The sequence below is a fragment of the Tetrahymena thermophila genome, assembly GCF_000189635.1.
Source record: "Tetrahymena thermophila SB210 genomic scaffold scf_8254571, whole genome shotgun sequence".
NCBI classification, from domain to species: Eukaryota; Ciliophora; class Oligohymenophorea; order Hymenostomatida; family Tetrahymenidae; genus Tetrahymena; species Tetrahymena thermophila.
Window position 1 is genome coordinate 223,294 of NW_002476342.1, and position 20,182 is coordinate 243,475.

The 20,182-nt window shown below is 21.5% G+C and overlaps 7 protein-coding genes across 7 annotated transcripts in view; 4 read left to right on the plus strand and 3 right to left on the minus strand. All coding sequences in view use genetic code 6, as the record gives it.

The window, feature by feature from the left end:
* The window catches only part of TTHERM_00798180 (oxalate/formate antiporter family transporter), a gene marked incomplete at both ends in the record, with an annotated part of 1,900 nt that extends 1,051 nt beyond the window's left edge, over positions 1–849 (plus strand). The window contains one exon of the mRNA XM_001020402.3: positions 12–849. Within this exon, the coding sequence (XP_001020402.3) occupies positions 12–849 (838 nt within the window). The remainder of the gene's footprint in view (positions 1–11) is intronic.
* Positions 850–2,123: 1,274 nt separating this feature from the next.
* TTHERM_00799180 (oxalate/formate antiporter) lies at positions 2,124–4,022 on the plus strand (the record flags this gene model as incomplete). Its single annotated transcript, XM_001020403.1, has 1 exon — positions 2,124–4,022. The coding sequence occupies one exon, from the start codon at positions 2,124–2,126 to the stop codon at positions 4,020–4,022; it is 1,899 nt and encodes a 632-aa protein (XP_001020403.1).
* A 628-nt stretch (positions 4,023–4,650) lies between these two features.
* Positions 4,651–7,529, minus strand: TTHERM_00799190 (transmembrane protein, putative; the record flags this gene model as incomplete). Its single annotated transcript, XM_001020404.1, has 3 exons — positions 4,651–5,726; positions 6,051–6,161; positions 6,407–7,529. 3 exons carry the CDS (start codon positions 7,527–7,529, stop codon positions 4,651–4,653), a joined length of 2,310 nt encoding a protein of 769 aa, XP_001020404.1.
* A 1,119-nt stretch (positions 7,530–8,648) lies between these two features.
* On the minus strand, positions 8,649–9,728 carry TTHERM_00799200 (transmembrane protein, putative; the record flags this gene model as incomplete). Its single annotated transcript, XM_001020405.1, has 1 exon — positions 8,649–9,728. The coding sequence occupies one exon, from the start codon at positions 9,726–9,728 to the stop codon at positions 8,649–8,651; it is 1,080 nt and encodes a 359-aa protein (XP_001020405.1).
* A 121-nt stretch (positions 9,729–9,849) lies between these two features.
* TTHERM_000799209 (hypothetical protein) lies at positions 9,850–10,665 on the minus strand (the record flags this gene model as incomplete). The annotated part of the gene is made up of 2 exons (XM_012798674.1): positions 9,850–10,046; positions 10,512–10,665. 2 exons carry the CDS (start codon positions 10,663–10,665, stop codon positions 9,850–9,852), a joined length of 351 nt encoding a protein of 116 aa, XP_012654128.1.
* Positions 10,666–11,753: 1,088 nt separating this feature from the next.
* On the plus strand, positions 11,754–14,376 carry TTHERM_00799210 (hypothetical protein; the record flags this gene model as incomplete). Its single annotated transcript, XM_001020406.2, has 3 exons — positions 11,754–12,093; positions 12,153–12,256; positions 12,673–14,376. The coding sequence occupies 3 exons, from the start codon at positions 11,754–11,756 to the stop codon at positions 14,374–14,376; spliced, it is 2,148 nt and encodes a 715-aa protein (XP_001020406.2).
* Positions 14,377–15,753: 1,377 nt separating this feature from the next.
* TTHERM_00799220 (hypothetical protein) lies at positions 15,754–20,162 on the plus strand (the record flags this gene model as incomplete). Its single annotated transcript, XM_001020407.3, has 8 exons — positions 15,754–16,102; positions 16,164–16,270; positions 16,595–18,348; positions 18,626–18,715; positions 18,979–19,068; positions 19,337–19,426; positions 19,690–19,779; positions 20,042–20,162. 8 exons carry the CDS (start codon positions 15,754–15,756, stop codon positions 20,160–20,162), a joined length of 2,691 nt encoding a protein of 896 aa, XP_001020407.3.
* Positions 20,163–20,182: the final 20 nt, after the last annotated feature.

Sequence of the window (20,182 nt, forward strand, 5' to 3'; positions counted from 1 at the left end):
CACCCAAACAGAAAATAACATAAAAACTCTTTTTTATCAGAAATATCTACAAAACCATTAGATTTAGAAAAGTATTATGATTAAAAGGAAAATAAAATGGAAGCTGATTTATAAGAACTTAAAAAAAGAAATGCTTATATTGAAAAATAATTAAATAGCCTTGGTCCTCCGTCAATTAAAATTTGTTTCAGACAACCTTAACTTTATGTGTCAATATTGTTAGGATTCTTAGTTATTGGATTAGGATTAATTATTAATGGGAACTACAAATCTATAGCTAAGGACTATGGATTTACAAGTGATAGCTTTTAATCATTAGTAGGGTCTCTTAGTGGTATTGCTAGTGGTTTCTGTAGACCGGTGTGGTCTCTTTTGCTTGATAAGTACTCTTTCAAAAGAATATTATAAATTCTACTATTGATAGAAATAATAACTTCTTTAACTATGCAATTTACAAATGTTAATAAAATCTTCTACGCTCTTTGGGTATTTATAATTCATACAACTTTAGGGGGTGTTCTTGTAATGTGGCCTGTCTTTTGCTCTTAGATTAATGGTATCAAGATTGGTTCATAGCTATATTGCTTTTACTGGCTTGGATTTACAATTGCAAATCTCTTCTAGTTTATGCTAGTAATGGGATTAAAGACTAAAATAGGTTTCAATAATATTTTATACATTTATTTTGCTTAGGCCTTAATTGGATTACTGTTAATTACTTTCTATAATTTTAAAATAAATTGGGCAAAGTATTATAAGGAAATCCCTAAAAATTTATAATCTTAAATTTCACTGCAAACATAATAAATACTTGATAACTAACTAAGATCAACTATTATATCTAGTTGAATAAGACAAAAATAAAAATATTTATTTTTATTACTTTAAAGATGTAAGATATATCTATATATAATAATTTAAATCAAGTAAAATCCTTAAATTAAATTTATAATTATAATTATTTAAATTTCATGATTTGTTTTTTTAATTTTGTTAAATTTTATTAGCAATTATTTATCTATAAAAATTTAAAAATGACTTAACATATCCCTATTCTATCAAAAATTTTAATTAGATGGCAATAAGACAAGAGATTACTATTATTTAGAAATAAAGATTTTTTTTGATAGTTTTTTCACTAATTAGTACAAAATTTATATCTTAATTTTATTTTATAGTTTTTAATTTATTTTATATTTTAAAATAATTAATCCTATTTGATATTTTTTATAATATAGTAAAATATAATAGATTTAATAATATTAATTTAATCAAAATTTAAAATTTTTAATAAAATAAAAATATTTAAAGACTTTTAATTTATTCTTTCTTTATTATTGGATAATTAAAACTTTTTATAATAGAAAATTTAATATATGAGTTAGTTATGTGACATAGAATAAATAAATAATATTCTAGATTAAATAGATTATTTAAATATCTTCGATAGATTTTTTAATTAATCAGAAGACATAAGTAAATTCGAAAAGAAAAAAAGAAGAAAGTTTTCTGATTACTTTTCTATTAATTTAACTTTTTTACACAATTAACTTTACTTTAATGAATTATTTTTTAATTAAATATTAAAACTCCAATAAATTTATTTGTAATTCTTTAATGTAATAAATAGATTATAACATTAAGTATCATCATTTTAATTTTGTAATCTAGTTTCATCGCAATTTTCATGTGATGTAATTTGCTTAAATAATTATTTTTAAAATATAATTTCTAAAGAAAAAAGATTACAGTTTGATTTTTTTTAATAATTTTGAAAGCAAAATAATAAAGATATTATAAATTAACCTTAAATCCTCTAAGCATTTCTTTATAAATAATGATCGCTTAAAGACAGTTTATACAAAAATTTATTGTTTATAAATATTTCAATAGAAATATTTAGCATTAAGGGAATATGATGAATATTTGAGGTATATTTGGAAAAACAAAGTGTTTTGGATTATTTTAAATGCAAAATCTTATCAAAAAATATATGTATAAATAGAGAGTATTAATTAACAAATTTATAATTATTTAATTAACTCTTAAGCAACTATCTAAATTAAATTAATACTTCTCTAAACTCACTTTTACAAATAGAATTGAAATATTCTTAAAGACAAATGGATATTAAATTGAGTGATAAGACAAAGGCTATTATGACCCTTATCGGCGGATTTTTATTACTGCTTATGAATGGTTCTATATTTTTATGGGGGCAATTAAACGTTTACGTCACTTCATATTTTAGATAAAAAGACGATCCTGATTTAGAATTAGGAGTGGCTGGAACTGTATATCCAGTTATGATGATTTCTTTAGCAACTGGCATTCCTTTAGGTATCAAACTAGTCAAATTATTTGGTTAAGCAAGATATAATTTACTGATTTGTTCAATTATATCGTCATTGATGGTTATTATATCGAGCTATACTCAGAAATTTTACTAATTTGCTATTGTTTATGCCGTTTTACATGGCTTTGCTTAAGGTACTATTTTTTTTGTACCAATTTACATGGGTTATTTGCATTTCCCTAATAATAGAGGACTTGTAGCTGGAGTTAATACCGGCGGTTTTGCTTTAAACTCCTTCTTTTTTGGTTTATTATTTTTTAAGCTAGTTAATCCTAATGGACTATCTTAAATTAGCAATACTGATGGTTATTCTTATTTCGAAGGACCCTCTGTAGAAGTAGCAAGAAATGTTCCTGAAGCGCTTCGAACTATTGGATTTATTTTTTTAGGAGTTTCTGTTGTTGCTTCTCAAATGATAATGTATCATCCTAATCAAATAGGAGAAGAAGAAAAGAGATTAAAAAAAGAACTTATGTAAAAAGAGAATGAAAAAAATGATTTATAAAAACTTTAGCATAATGTTGATTAAATAGATTTGCCTTCATTAAATAAAATTAGAGTTTCAAATTAAAATGACAAATAAACTAACTAAGCAAATTGTATTTAAATAGACTAGCAAATTTTAAATAAAAAGCTAGAAATTCTGTAGTTAGAAGAAGAAGTTATTCAATAGAAAATAGAATTGGCACACCATTAAGATAAATAAAGAGAATATATGATTGTAGATGAAGAGATTTCTAATAAATAAAGTTAGAAGAGTGACGAAAACTAACCTCTTGAATAGCACTAATTTACAAGGTTGTTCAAATAAGAATTGCCAAATAGAAATCAACACAAAAATTCATTCACTTCAAATAAATCATAAAATACTGCATAACAATAAGTAATCCGCTTAGAACAAAAAGAAAAATAAATTGAAGTCAATTTAGATGAGTTAAAGAAAAGGAACATTTTAATAGAAGAACAACTAAACAAGATTGGTGCTCCATCAATTACAGTTTGTTTAAAATAACCACAGTTGTACATGTCTATTTTTCTTGGATTTTTAACACTAGGTTAAGGTCTAATTGTTAATGGTAACTATAAATCAATAGCTAAGGATTTTGGATACACTGATGATAGTTTTTAATCTCTTGTAGGATATCTAGGTGGTATAGCGAATGGCTTTTGTAGACCACTATGGTCACTTCTACTTGACAAATATCCTTTCAAAAGAATACTATAAGGTTTTTTGATAGTGTAAATAATAACTTCCCTTACAATTTAATTTACAGACAGTAGCAAAGCTTTCTTTGCTATTTGGATTTTTATTATTCATATGGTATTTGGTGTAGCCTTTGGTAGCTTCCCTGTATTTTCTTCACAATTAAATGGAGTCAAAGTTGGTGCATAGCTCTATGGGTTATATTGGTATGGATTTAGTATGGCAAATTTTCTATAATTTTTCTTAATATTATTTGTTAAGAAAATAATTGGATTCAATAATATTTTTTATATTTATTTTGGCCAGGAAGTTCTTGCTTTACTCATAATTACCCTCTACAAATTCAAAGTCAATTGGTCTTAATATTATACTGAAATACCAAAAAGTTTACAAGCCTTAACACAACCATCTTAAACTCTTTAAACTCTCGATAATCAGCCAACAGTTGCTTTAACCAAATGAAATAAAATAAAAATATTAATTCTACTACCAACTTAATATTAAATAAAATACAACATATCCAATAAAAACTGTGTTTTAAACTAAAATAACCTAAAACTAATTTTTAAAACATTTTTATTCCTATACCAAATTAAATAATTAATTTAAAAGTTTAGTAAGGTTATTTTTGTAAAACAAATATTAATAATTTAAAAATTATAAGTAATTAATGTTTTAAATCATGAAAAAAACTATTTGTATATATTTCTACTTTTGGTACAATTTAAATATATTAAAAAATATATAAATATACTTACTTACTATATTATCTAATTCATTCTTAAATTTCATGATAATTATTTTTATTTGTACTAATAATCTTTTATATTATAAAAAATTACTATTTATTATGCATTACAAAAAATTGTTGATGAAAAACTTACTTTAACATTTGTTGATTATTGAGTCAAATATTTTAATTTAATATTAAATGAATGGTGATTGATTAATAATACATATAAATTTATTAAAATTACAATACCTTTTTTAAAATGTATTTTTTATAAATTAAAACAAATGTAAAATAAATTTAATATTTTAATTTATTATTTAATACATACTAACTAACTAATTAGTATTTATATTTTTTTCATTTTTTCTTTCTAAATAATTTCTTTTTCTTTGCCAAATAAATGATATTCTTAGCAATTTTCGCTGAAAAGTAAAGACAGAAGCCAGAGGCAACTAGAATAGAAATCAAATATGCCACTTAATAATGACTTAAATTTAAATCTTAAATTTATTATTTTATGCATAATCCAATACTACCATCGCTAAGTCTATCTTTCTTTCCAAATAAATAATATGTAATAAGCTCTTTATTAGTATGGAAAGAAATTTTAAACTTAAAAAGCTTCCCACTTACAAAGGAAATAGTAGAAGCAGTTAATTTAGTTAATAAACCCATATCTTTTGCAGCTTCAAAAAAAAAAGCATTGTCCAAGTATTTAAAATCTTTGTCAACTTCAGCATCCAAATAGCCATTTTAGGTTCTTAAAGTGAAGATTTAATTTCTTTTATTTTTTTCTATTTTTTATGATTCACTGTTTCCTATTAAAATGAGCGTATTCTCTCTAAGTTTAGACCCATGAAATAAACATAAAGGATCATTTTATAGTCTTTATGCCATATCATTAACTATTTTTTATTCTTATTTCAAATTATCTCTTTATTTATTGAGTTTTTTTTAATTTTTATAAAAGTAGAAGGCAAGCAGACTATCGAAACCGATTTAAAAGTATAATTAGTAGAAGCTATCATATTCTCTATTCCACTTAAACAAATCTACAAAAGAATTAACATATTCTTTCACAGTGTCTACAATTTCAGAAGAATCATATTTATTTACACTTTAAAGTTACTAACTCTAAATATTTTATTGATTTTCTTAGTTAGTGACTTTAGAATCTAGCAAATTAGAAGCAATAAGTTCTATTGACTAATCACATTAAGATGATGCTTTTGAGAGATTATCTTAACACAAAGTAGGATTATTTAATGATTGCAATAGCTTCTATTCTTCATCAATATTACTAACATCGTTTAATAAGGTATATTTAGCTTCCCTTTATAGATTTAGATTTTTTTTATCTTCAATCTCGCTATTGCTCTAACTCTTATTTTCCATAGTTGGTTAATTAATCAATGCAATAATTTGAATATTGTCTTTTTTTATTATACTTTTTATTAATTTTTGTTGATTTAATTTTTTTGGAGCATTCATTCTTTCTTTAAAACAAATTTTGAAGAAAGTACTCTTTTTAAAATAGATAACTAACTATTTTCTTGAATATTCTTAATCTTTGCTGTATATTTCTCTCTAAATGTTTATATTTATATACAACTATATTTTTGATCAGGAACAGCAGGAAATGTGTGATCAATCAAATCAATTGATAGAAAAATGATCTTCATTTCAAAATCAAACAAACATTTTTTATTAAATTAAATAGAGAGAATAATAAATTATTATATATAAATGAATAGTACCCTAGGGTACTGCCTTTTTCATTTCAAGTCTTTTCACTGAAATTTTAGATATATAATATAACTTGTTATAATTAGTGTATGTAACCTTGAAAAAGGCAGTACCTTAGGGTACTATATATAAAAAAATATATATAATAATGTTTATATTTATTTTATTATTAAATAGAGGATTGAAAGAAAATATATATTTTTTTTAATAAATTGTAATTTGAAATTAATTAAATTTTATTTCACTAATAAATTTTTATATTTTAAACGAACACCAATGAAATATAAAAATATTTTTGTTCACTCAAAAGATAATAAATAAAAAAATATTAAGTAAGTTTCCTTACAAAAAAATCAATTTTTTCTACTTTTTTTAGGAATTGCAAATACGTTTTTAACAAATTTGAAGGCAAAATAAATTGAGATTCCATAAGTAATAAGGATTGATAAAATTAAGGCTTTTTGATCTATTTTGAACTATAAAAAGTTGAATTCTTTAAATATTGAAGATATTTTTAGTCCTAATTATCCATTTGTTAAGAAATCCTTTTTTCCATAGAAATAGTAGAAAATCTAAGAATCGAAGCTACCATTTTCTAAAGATAATTTAGACTTGTAAATGTATCTACTAAGTGCTGTTGCTGCTAATTTTGCCAATAAATTTATTTTGTAAGGTTAATTTAATGGGAGATCCTGTTAATTAAAGCAAAGATTTTAATCAAATTAAGCAGGTAAATTGCTAAAAGAATATCCGTAGATTGTAAAAGAACTCATTTTCTTTTGCTCTTAATCATTTATATGAATATTATTAATTCGTTCTATGGCAAGTTAGTTTATAATTTTTCCTTTAACTAATACATTTTCCCCAATTTAAGATTTAATGAAAAGAGATTAAGTATCTTTATTAATTTCCTCTGAGTTTTTTTTAACTATTTCTTCTTCTTTTTTACATTCATTTAATTGGCTCTTAAATTCTTAAGCTTTTTTGTTTAAGAAGTAAATTGATATTCCATCAAATAAAAACTAAAAACTATATTTTCCAAAGCTTGAGTACTTTCTCTCCCACATAAAAAGATCAATACAATTTTTTGTGTATTATTTAATTTTATTAAAAACTTAAGTGAAAATATTTAGTGAAACTCTTGAATTGTCTGCTATGCAGATTTAAGTTTACTTTTTAGGGTCTTAGTTGGGTGAAATTTTCTTAGTAGTTATAATACTAGCTGAGCTAGTCAATTTATGAAGCTAATCACTTGTTTAAGCAGATTTATCAACTTTCATTTATTAACAATAAGCATCATCATCTTGAATCAATAAATTTCCTTAACTTTAGCAGCACTAAAGATCATTAATAGTTTAATCAATTTCAGAAAAAGGCTAAGATGATTAACTGTTTGAATCATTTTTATTTTAAAGTTAAATTAGAGAAATGTTCTCTCCTTCATCTTCTTTGATTGTAAATAATATTTAATTTGTTTATCCTAAAGACATCTATCTATCTATAATGTATGCAACTTAGATTGATATTTATTTTATTTATTTAATTAAATTATTTTTGTTTCTTCTCGCAGATAATTTCATTCCATTTTCATATTTATTTATTCTCAATAAAAAACAATCTATTTTAGAAATTAATTTTTCAAGAAACTTCTTTTTCTATTGCAAAATTAAAAAGAAAAAACACTTGTATCATCTTTCTTCAAATTTACCAAATATCTCTAGCTTAAAATAAAAAAAATCATTATAAATAATATAAAATCTCTTAATTCAAAAATAATTTTTAGTAAAGAAATAATGATTTATTTATTTATATTTTAAAAGATTTTCTTAGTTATGTCAAATTATTTTATCTTAATAAAAGTAGCTCTTTTAGAATTTTATTTTTTATCAAAGCATCTCATTTGATAAATTATTTATAAACTTAAGGCTAGAGCTTTTATAATATTAAGCAGACATTGAATATATTGCACTAATAATATATAGTAATCATTCAAAAATGAATTACTAAATACTTTCTAATTTATAGTACAAGTTATTATTTTATCTTAACTAAAGTAGCTCTTTTAGAATTTTATTTTTATCAAAGCATTTCATTTGATAAAGCATATATGAACTATGTATTTTGAACCTAGAGATTTGATGGAATTAAGCATTTATTGAATATAATGTACTAATAATGTAAAAAAAATCATATAAAAATGAGTAACTAACTAATTGCTTTCTAATTTATCTAATTTCTGGCTGGAAGATAAAAATAAAAAATAGAAAAAATATAATGAAAAATATTAACTGGAATTTAATTATTTATTTTAATACAACAATAATTCGATAAAAAAATAAATAAATCACTCGAATTTTAAAAGTCATTTATATTTGAAAGAAAAAAAGAAGCAATACTATTTGATTGAATTTCAATCAAAAAAGATTTATTGCTTTTTACAATGTTAATATAAATTTTATTAGGTATAATCATAATGAGAAAATATACTGAACAATTAATAGTAGATAAATTTTTAAACTGATATATAAATTATAAATTAAAAATTATTTATCTATATTATACATTAAATAGTTTACTTTGTTTGTTAAAAAAAAATTAATTATTAAATTTCATTTATTGTTTTTATTTTTATTTTTAACCCAACTTACAACATTTTTGACAATTTTAACAGCTAAGTATAATCCAACTCCATAACTCACAAGAATAGATATCAAATAAGCTGCTTCTTCAACTCTGAATTTTTGTAAATCAAATTCTTTGAAAATGTTAGTAATGTTTAAAAGAGCTGTATTGTCTGGCATTATTTGTCTTTAGCCAAAAAAGTAGAAGTCTTTTCCTGCTTAGAATTGATCAAATTTTATTTCAGATTTAAAGGCATATCCAGTAAATAGCGAAACTATTCCAGCGTTAAATGATGTAAAAAGATTCATCTTGCTTCCTGAATGAGATAATTTCGAAGAATTTTAGTATGACAAATTTTTGTCTAACTTACAGTTTATTTCTCTACCATTTAAATTTTTATTGCTTGATATTTTAAACATTTAGCTTAACTCAACATTGAATCTTTTATCTAAGATTTTATTATTAATGCAGTTAATTGCCAAAGGGTCATTTATTTAACCTCTTACAACTACCTTAGAATCTTGCTTTGCCTTATAAAAGTAAGAATCTGGAAAATTAGAGAGATTAGAGATGCAATCTCTAACTATTTATTAATTCTCATTAGACAATATCATTTGTTATTTGTATTGTTTTATTTATTTATTTATATAATAAAGAGCTAATCCATCGAAGGTTATTTAAAAGTAAAGCTATCCTAAGCTAGAATACTCTCTGTTCCATTTAAATAAATCCATTATTTTATTTGTATATTTATATAATATTTATTCAGCATATTCTCCTCTGCTTTATTCTAAATTTTCTTTTTATTCAGATTTATTTTTTTCTAAAATTTATTATTCAGTACTTTCCTTCTTAATAAATTCTCCATCTAAGTGAGAAGAACTCATTTAAATAGATTGATCGCAAGAAGATTGGTGAGATATATCTTTTGCTTAAATCAAAATTAATTCATTAACAGAATGTAGAAGTCCTCTTTCTTCATCTACGCTGTTATATAAAAGAGTATATTCTTAATTTTCATCTTATTTTAAGTATTTGTAATCCTTTTTAGTTTGATCTACTGACATATTTTTATCTTCTTATTTTGTGATTCTAACTCTTTTGAATTGATTGATTTTGATAATTAATTAGGGCTATCAACAATTTACTTTGTTTAATTTCTTCTTTGTTATTTAATTAATTCAATTATCAAAAATTAATCATCCCTCCGTTTTTCTTTCTTTAGTAACTACTAAAATAAATTCGTGAATTTTCTATTTTGTTTATGTTTCTTTCTTTCTATTTCTGCTGGATTTTTGCCCAAATATTTCTGATATATATCTCAAATAATTATAAATTATTGATTTTGTCTATATTTATCAAAAGAGTACATATTCTCTACCTTTCTATTCAATTAGGTAAATAAATATGTTTTTAAATAGATAAATTTATAAAAATAAATTAATATCAATTTATTATTATAAAATTTATTTTAGTTATTTACTGTACTATTTAAATTTTTTAGTATTTTATAATTAATATTATTCATTATTTTACAATAAAAAAATGGGAAAATTTAATATAGAGAATAATAATTTATAACTCTAAAATCCTAAGATTTTACAATAAATTTAAAATATTAAATTAAAATATTATTTTAACTTAAAGATTTGTTTGTTTGTAATTCTATGAATAATTAAAATACTTAAAAAAATATTCTTTTAAAATGTAAATAATTTAGAATAAAATCTAATAAATATAATTTATGAGAATCCTATAATAATATAGTTAAAAATAAAATTTATTGGAGAATTTTTTAGTTGAATTTAAACAAATTTTCTTTGTTTGTTTGTTTATAAATTAAATTTTACCTTAAAGTTTATGATAGATTAATATTTATGTGTACTTTAGATATTTTTATCTTAATTTTACGCAAAGCTTTTTAATTTTCAAAGTTTTTGATAATTTGAGGGTGATATTTATATAAATCTTATTTCTTTGTTCAAACAAACAAACTAAAATCATATACAGTCAAGTCAATAAGGTAAAGCAATGATATTTAATAAAAATAAATTGAATAATAAATATATCTTTAGTAAATAAATACCTTGAATTATAGTCTAATCTTTTCTTTGATCTAAGTAATTAAATTAATCAAATAAATAAATAACACAGTTTAGCTCGTATTTAATCAAAAAAAATTGATTGATTAAATCATTCATATCAATTTTTGCCTTTAATAAATTCTAATCTGTTCTATATTTTAATTAATTAGATTACTCAAATAAATAACACAGTTCAGCCCATATTTTATCAATACAAATTGATTGATTAAATCATTCATATCAATTTTTGCCTTTAATAAAGTCTTATCTGTTCTATGATCTAATTAATTAGATTACTTAAATAAATAACACAGTTCAGTCCATATTTTATCAATATAAATTGATTGATTAAATAATTCATATAAATTTTTTTGCCTTTAATAAAGTCTAATCTGTTCTATGATCTAATTAATTAGATTAATCAAATAAATAAAAGAGTGAAGCTCATATTTTATCAATATAAATTGAATGATCTATTTATTAATATCAAAATTGTTTGTTCTACTAGCTATCTTGTAGACAGATCTCAATTTGAGTGATTAATTTAAAATTTAAAAAAATTAATTATGATAAACAATTGCTAACAGTTAAAAAAAATTATTTCATATGAAATTTCATAAATTATTCTAATAAGAAATACGAAAAATATTTGGTGGGTTTCATTTACTTATGAGAAAGTTAATTTTTGATTTTACTTTATAAATAATTTAATTTTTAAACGTTTTCTATTTGGAGATGATTTTCTAAATTTTAAATTTAAGTAAAAAAGGCACTCAGTTTTTCCTCTTTAAATACTTCGGGATGGGAATTGATGTATAGATAGATAAATAAATAATTTGCTTAATAAAAATATTAAAAATTTTAATAAATTCAAAAGGTTATCAGAAATCTAATTTATCTCAACAAAAACAAATTCAGACGTAACAATTAAAAATTCCGCTAATAATTCATTTAAAATATAGTTTTTTTATATCTCATAATAGGAACCAGATAATAAATTAATTTCAGATGTAGCAGTTTGATTATAATACACCTTTAGATTCACTCTTAAATAGAAATATTGACGGCATTGAGCCAATTTAAGAATCTACCTAAGAAAACTAATTTAATTAAGATGTTGGCTTTTAATAAAAAGATTATTAATATCACTTGAAGAGTAAAGACAGAGTTCATTAATAAGATACATCCTCAAATAACTCAGATTAGTAAACAAACTACAGTTCTATTTAGTAAACAAGAAGCTAAAATTTAAATTCATCAGATTCATATTAGAATTAGACTAACAACACTCTTTCTTCTGATTAAAATGATAATTCTACGACTTGTAATAAAGATGAATTTATAAAATGTAATTTAGTTATTTTATTAACACAATAAAACATGCTATTTTATAAAATATTTCACTAGAATCCTTAGATAATCTACAATTAATTAAAAACTATCTTTCTAGCAAGGACCCTTTGAAAATCTATAATGACACAAACATATCGCTAACAAATCAAATACTTAGCGTAAAAATTATACTATTTATTTATTGTTAGTTTATTTATTAATTTTTCTTTTTTCTAGAATTTTTCTTTTTATTAATTAAAAATAAAGAAATAGCTATTCTTAGATAATTATTCTGTGAGAAAGAAATATTATTTAGTTGAAAAATATTTATTATTCTATTAAATATATATTTCCTTAAAACAAAATAATTATGTGAGCGAGAATAGCTCTATTAATAAAAATACACTGTAGATTCTCATATACTAACACACCCCAAAATCATAATCAAAATTTAAGTTTTAATTCAATAAAAATTTTCAAAAAATTGGTGTTAATATTTATGTATGCTAAAATATAGGGAATCTGCAGTATTTATTTATCTAAATGTATATATTAAAATAAATAAATATTTATTGACTTTTTAACTAAATATAAGGGAGAAAATTAGTCGATGTTGACAAATACAATCAACAATAATGAAAATAAAGGAAATTAAAATGAGTATCATCTTTATGAAAAAAATCTATTATAAGTAGTAGATAATCTAAAAAATAATAATAAAGAAAATGAAATTATATTTTAAGTAGCAATAACATTTTCAAATATTAATTTCTTTCTCAATTACACAAGAAAGAATTTAATTTAAAGCTAAAAATATGATCAGAATGAAGAAATTAATGATGATATTAAAAAATAACAAAATTATTACTGTCTTTGCGGTAAATTTTACTAATAGTCTACAATAAGAAAGGCATCTTCTTTACATAATCATTTAAAAAATGAACACTTTTAAAAATCAAGTGAGCTGAAAAAAATACACTATAGCTATTTTCAAATTTATATACCCTTTAGCGGCTACACAGGTTGTACTTCATCTTTAGATAAATACTTTGAGTACTTCGAATCTTACATTTCCACTTTACTAAAAAGCTAATTGTTTGAATATTACTTTTAAAAAAGTTTTTTTGGATTAGCTTTTGTTGAACAATTATTATAAGATATCTTAAAGGGTGAAAAAATTATTGAAGAATATTTTAGTAATTTATAAAAAAATCTAAAATGTATAAAGCCTTCCTCTACAAATAATCATAATAATAGTCTTAATAATCAAAAATTAAAACGAAAACAACAAATTTCTGACTCTTAAAATGAAGAATTCGAATAAATATAAAAAAAGAGAAACAAAGAAGAATAGGATGAACCTAAATATACCATAATTGATATAAGTAATGAAATCATAAATATAAAGCAATCAGAAATAAATCGTTGCAATACAAATAGCTAATTAATTACCTAAAATAGTAAAATTCCTCACTATATCGAGACAGATAAAGGAATCCTTTAATTCAATTATTAAGATTTTTATAATGTTAGCCGATTTGGTAGAAAAAGTAAATTATTATGGACTTTTGATGTAAATAAATAGAAAATTATTAGAAATGAATAAGTTACATTAAAAGCTTTAGAATAATTTGGAAAAAAGAAACCTTTATTTTCTGCTTTAGCTGCAATCCATCTTGTTAATAACCCCACATTTTGTTGGGACTTTAATATAACAGGATAAAGTTAACTAGGAATAATTAATGATGTATTCTATCTATTTTAGTAATATTTACCATATGATAAAGTTTCTGAATTTAGAATATAGAGATTTGAATACGAAAATATAAAAGACATGAAAGAATTGATCAACTACTTTTCACCAGATTACAAAGAAAAATTACTTGTCCCCCTTTACTATGGTAAAAAAGGAGACAACTATCTTAAAATAATTGATGAATTAGAAATTAGTAGTAATTAAAAACTAATCGTATTAAAATTGATAGATCAAACTCATTGGGAATTTGATATCTTTTATCAAGGCAAACATTTCTCCTCCAATTTTAATATAGAAGAAGCAAGTTCTGAAATGATAGATGTTAAAAAAATGCAATTCAGTATATTTTTATGGTAAGACGGGGGATATTAAGACAACATAAAAAGGATGATAGAATAAGATATTAATAGATCCTTAAATTTAATACCAGATTGTGTAAAATCTTTATTTCCACCAAGCTTTTAAAGTATCACACTTTACATAACAAAAAATATTAGTTACTGGTAATTAGAATTATAATAGTTATTTAATCAATAAATATGAACAATATATATACTTATTTTACATATTTAGTAAGTAAATTAATTTTATTTTCATTTTTTATTTTTATATTTCATTTTTATTTTACTTAGCCATAAAAATTGAAAAATATTGTTTTTCAAAATAAACCATTTATTTTTTACTGGTAAAAGTTTTATAAATCTTTTTTCTTTATTCAAACTAAAAAATCAACACACTTAGTAATTTAGTAAAGCACTTTGATGTTTAATAAAAATAAGTCTAATAATAAATAATTATTTAGTTAATTAATACATTAAATTTTAGTCTGATATTTTCTTTGTTCTAAGTAATTAAATTAATCAAATAAATAAATAACAAAGTTAAGCTCATATTTTATCAATATAAAGTTAATGATTAATATTTCACATCTATAAATAACAACAAATTTTAATCTAATATTTTGTTTGTTCTAAGTAATTAGATTAATCAGATAAATAACACAATCTACCTCATATTTTATCAATACAAATTGAGTTATTAATTAATTAATTCACATCTTTTTATTCCAATAAATTTTAATCTTATCTTTTCTATATTCTTATTTATTTTAAGTAATTCGATTAATCTGATAAATTACGCAGTCTAGCTCAAATTTTATCAATATAAATGGATTGATGAATTAATTCATATCTATTTATTACAATAATTTATAATATCATGTTTTCTTTGTTCTAGTTTGCTCTAAATAATTAGATTAATCAAATAAATAAATAATACAGTTAAGCTCATATTTTATCAATATAAATTAAGTAATCAATTCATTCATTTCCATCTATTATGATAAATTTATATTGATCAACTAAAAAGAGAAAATGTAATAGAGTAATAATTATAATTATTTACTTGAGCTACTGACTTGCAGATAATTTAAATTTGAATAGTTTAAAATTTAAAAAAAATTAATATCGAATTTAATTGTCTACAGTTAAAACAATTAATTTCATAAAAAATTTCAATAAATTTCATGTTTGATTCAAATAAGAAATGATGAGAGATATTTAATCTGTTTTATTTATTTACCTATTAGGGAGTCTATTATAAAATTGAAAAGTATCTATATATAAATTAATTAGTAAATTATCAGATTAAAGTAAAAGGCACTCAGTTTCCTACTTTAAATACTTGGGAGGGAATTAATTGATAAATAATTAATTAATTAAAAAAACAAAATATTAAAAGTAAATTAATAAGTAAATAAATAAATAAATAAATAATTCTTCAAATAGTTATCAGTTAATCTGGTTTCTTTCTGTTAAAAAAAAAAATTCAGAATTAATAATTAAAAACTCCGCTAATAATTAATTTGAAATATAGTTTCTATTTATTTTATAATAGGAACCAGCAAATAAATAAATATTGATGTAGCAGGTTAACCAAATTACATTGGATAACTCAGGCTTATCTAAAGCTGATGACTTCAGCATAGATCCAATTTAATAATAAATTCCTGAAATCTTAGTTAAATAAGATTATAGCCTTTAATAACTAGAAGTTAACACATCTCACAAGCAATGGAATGAGAGAAATGAGAGAGCTTACTAACACAATATATCCTCAAACTTCTCAGATTTGTAAACAGACAATAGCGCAAGTTAGTAGACAAGAGGATAAGAAAAGAACGCATCAAATTCATATTATGATGAGTCTAACATCATTTTTTCTTCTGAGGAAAATGATAATTCTACTATTTATAATGAATATCAATAATGTAATTAATTATTTTTTTATTAATATAATAAAACATTCAATTTTATAAAATATTTTATTAGAAGCCTCAGATAATTTAAAATTAGTTAAAGAATATCTTACTACAAATGACCCTTTCGCAATCAATAATGGTACAGAGGAAAATTCAACAAAAAGAGTAAAACTTTAGGTAAAATTTATACTATTATCTTATTTGTTCATATATTTTGTTTTTTCCAGAGTTTTTCTTTTTTATTTAATAAAAATATTTCGCTATTCATTATCGAATAATTATTATGTGAGAAATACATACATACATACATACATACATACATACATACATACATACTTAGATCAAAAATAAATATTTTTTTACGAATTAAAAGAAATAGTAAATATATATTTCCTAATATAAAAATAATTATTTAAGATAGATTGATTTTATTTATCCAAATTTATTTATTAATCTTCAAATAAAAATAAATATTTATTTATTTTTTTAACTAAATCTAAGGGTAAAAATATAAACATGTTGACTAATCCAATCAATAATAATGATAATTTAAGAAATTCAAATAAGTATTCTGTTTATGAGCGAAAACTATTGTAATTAGTAAATAATCTAATAATAAATAATAGAGAAAATGAAATTATATTTTAAGTAGCAATTACTTTTTCAAATATTAATTTCTTTCTTGATCATACAACAAAAAATTTAATATCAAGCTAAAGAAATTATCAGAAAATAAATACTAATAATGATTATAAAAAATAGCAAAATTACTATTGTCTTTGTGGTAAATTTTACTAATCTACAAAAGAAATGACAACTTCTTTATATAATCATTTAAAATTAAAACACTATTAAAATTTAAAATAGAACAATAATTAATATAATAGCTATTTACAAATTTATAAACCTTTTAGCTTTTACTTAGGTATTACATCCTCTTTAGATAAATACTTTAATTACTTCGAATCTTACATTACCACTTTACTAAAAAGCTAATTGTTTTAATATTACTTTTATAAAAATGTTGTTGGATTAGATTTTATTGAACAATTATTATAAGATATCTTAAATGGAGAATAAATTATTAAACAATACTTTAGCGAATTATAATTAAACCTAGAGAATATTATGCCTCCATCTATAAATGATCAAAATAATAGCCTTAATAATCCAGAATTAAAAAGAAAATAACAAATTATTTACTCTTAAAATGAAGAATTTGAATAAGTTAAAAAAAAGACAAAGACAGAAGAATAAGACTCTTTTAATTCTATGAAATAAAATATCTATTAGCCATCTTAATTGTATACATTTGAAGGAAATAACAAATCAACTGATTTGGATATAGCACCAAGATAGGATGAGCCTAAATATACTATAATTGATAAGACCATAAGAATAAAGCAATTAAACAAAAATAAATGCAATATATTTGCTTAATCAATATGCTAAAAAAAGATTATTCCTCGCTATATCATGACAGATAAAGGAATCCTTTAATTCAATTCTTCAGATTTTTATAATGTCAGTCGATTTGGTAAAGAAAATAAAGTAGAATGGAGTCTTGATCAAAATAAATAGAAAATTAAAAGAAATAAATAAGTTCTATTAGAAGCTTTAGAATAATTTGGAAAAAAGAAACCTTTATTGTCTGCTTTAGCTGCAATTCATCTTGCTAATAACCCCTCATTTGTATGGGACAGTTATTATACAAATTAAAGCTAACTAGGAATAATGAATGATGTATTCTATCTATTTTAGTAATATTTACCATATGATAAAACTTCTGGATTTAGAGTATAGAGATTTGAATTCGAAGATATAGAAGACATGAAAAAAGTAATCAATGACTATTCGCCAGCTTACAAAGAAAAATTACTTGTCCCTCTGTACTTTGGTAAGAAAGGAGACAACTATCTTGAAATAATTGATCAACTAAAAATTAATAGTAATTAAAAACTAGTCGTGTTAAAATGGATAGATCAAGCTCATTGGGAGTCTGATATCTTTTATCAAGACAAGCATTTTTCCTCCAATTTAAATCTAGAAGAAGCAAGGTCTGAAATGATAGATGTTGAATAAATGCAATTCAGTATCTTTTTATGGTAAGATGGAGAATATGAAGATAAGGTAAAAAGGAAGATAGAATAAGATATTTATAGATACTTAAATTTAATACCAGATTGTGTGCAATTTTTATTACCACAACGCTTTTCAAGTGATACACTTTATATAACACAAAATATTAGTGATTGGTAATTAGAATTATAATAATTATTTAATCAATAAATATGATAAATCAATCTAAATGCTTGTTGTTTATATATTTAGTAAGTAAATAAATTTAAATTTCATTAAAAAATAATTTTTGATAGTTTGAAAGATAAAGTTTTTAAAATAAAATATTTTTACTAAAAAAAGTTTTATCTAATTTTTGGAAAATGTAAAAACTGGTATTTAACTCGCTTTTTGAAAATTTTTATGGCAACTTACTCTATTTAATAAAATATTTTTTCTTCAATATTTAAAAAGGTTAAATTAAATTTGTGATGAAAGTACATCAGGCTTATGTTCTGGTTTAGCTAATTGTATTAATCTCTAAAATTTGTCACTTGAACTTATGTAAAAAGAGTTTATTTGTTTTGGATTGTGATATTTTTAATTATAAAAACTAATTAAAAAAAATAAAGCTCTTTTTTCTTTTTCTTTTCATTGTGCTTGCTTTTTTTTGTTCTTTGTTTGTTAATTTATTTAGTTCATCCTTTTATTTTCAAATTTTTTACTTTTATTATTAATTTATTAATCTTACTATTTCATATTTTTTCTTCATTTTTTCATTCTAATTAACTATTTAATGATTTATTTTTTCTTCAATATTTAAAAAGTGGTAATTAAATTGGTGACAAAGGTGCATCAGGCTTAGGTTCTGGTTTAGCAAATTGCATTAATCTCTCAAATTTGGCACTTGACCTTAGGTAAAATCAGTTTATTTGTTTTGGATTGTGATATTTTTAATTATAAAAACTAATTAAAAACAATAAAGCTTTTTTTTCTTTTTCTTTTCATTGTGCTTGCTTTTTTTTGTTCTTTATTTGTTAATTTATTTAGCTCATCCTTTTATTTTCAAATTTTTTACTTTTATTATTAATTAATTAATTAATCTTATTATTTCATATTATTTCTTCATTTTTTCCTTCTAATTAACTATTTAATGATATTATTTTTTCTTCAATATTTAAAAAGTTATAATTAAATTGGTGACAAAGGTGCATCAGGCTTAGGTTCTGGTTTAGCAAATTGCATTAATCTCTCAAATTTGACACTTGGCCTTAGGTAAAATCAGTTTATTTGTTTTGGATTGTGATATTTTTAATTATAAAAACTAATTAAAAACAATCAAGCTCTTTTTTCTTTTTCTTTTCATTGTGCTTGCTTTTTTTTGTTCTTTGTTTGTTAATTTATTTAGCTCATCCTTTTATTTTCAAATTTTTTACTTTTATTATTCATTAATTAATCTTATTATTTCATATTTTTTCTTCATTTTTTCCTTCTAATTAACTATTTAATGATATATTTTTTCTTCAATATTTAAAAAGTTCCAATAAAATTGGTGATGAAGGTGCATCAGGCTTAGGTTCTGGTTTAGCAAATTGCATTAATCTCTCAAATTTCACACTTGAACTTCGGTAAAAACAGTTTATTTGTTTTGGATTGTGATATTTTTAATTATAAAAAATAATTAAAAACAGCAAAGCTCTTTTTTCTTTTTCTTTTCATTGTGCTTGCTTTTTTTTGTTTTTTTTTTTTTATTTATTTAGCTCATCCTTTTATTTTCAAATTTTTTACTTTTATTATTCATTAATTAATCTTATTATTTCATATTTTTTCTTCATTTTTTCCTTCTAATTAACTATTTAATGATATATTTTTTCTTCAATATTTAAAAAGTTCCAATAAAATTGGTGATGAAGGTGCATCAGGCTTAGGTTCTGGTTTAGCAAATTGCATTAATCTCTCAAATTTGACACTTGACTTTAAGAAAAAACAGTTTATTTGTTTTGAATTGTGATATTTTTAATTATAAAAAGT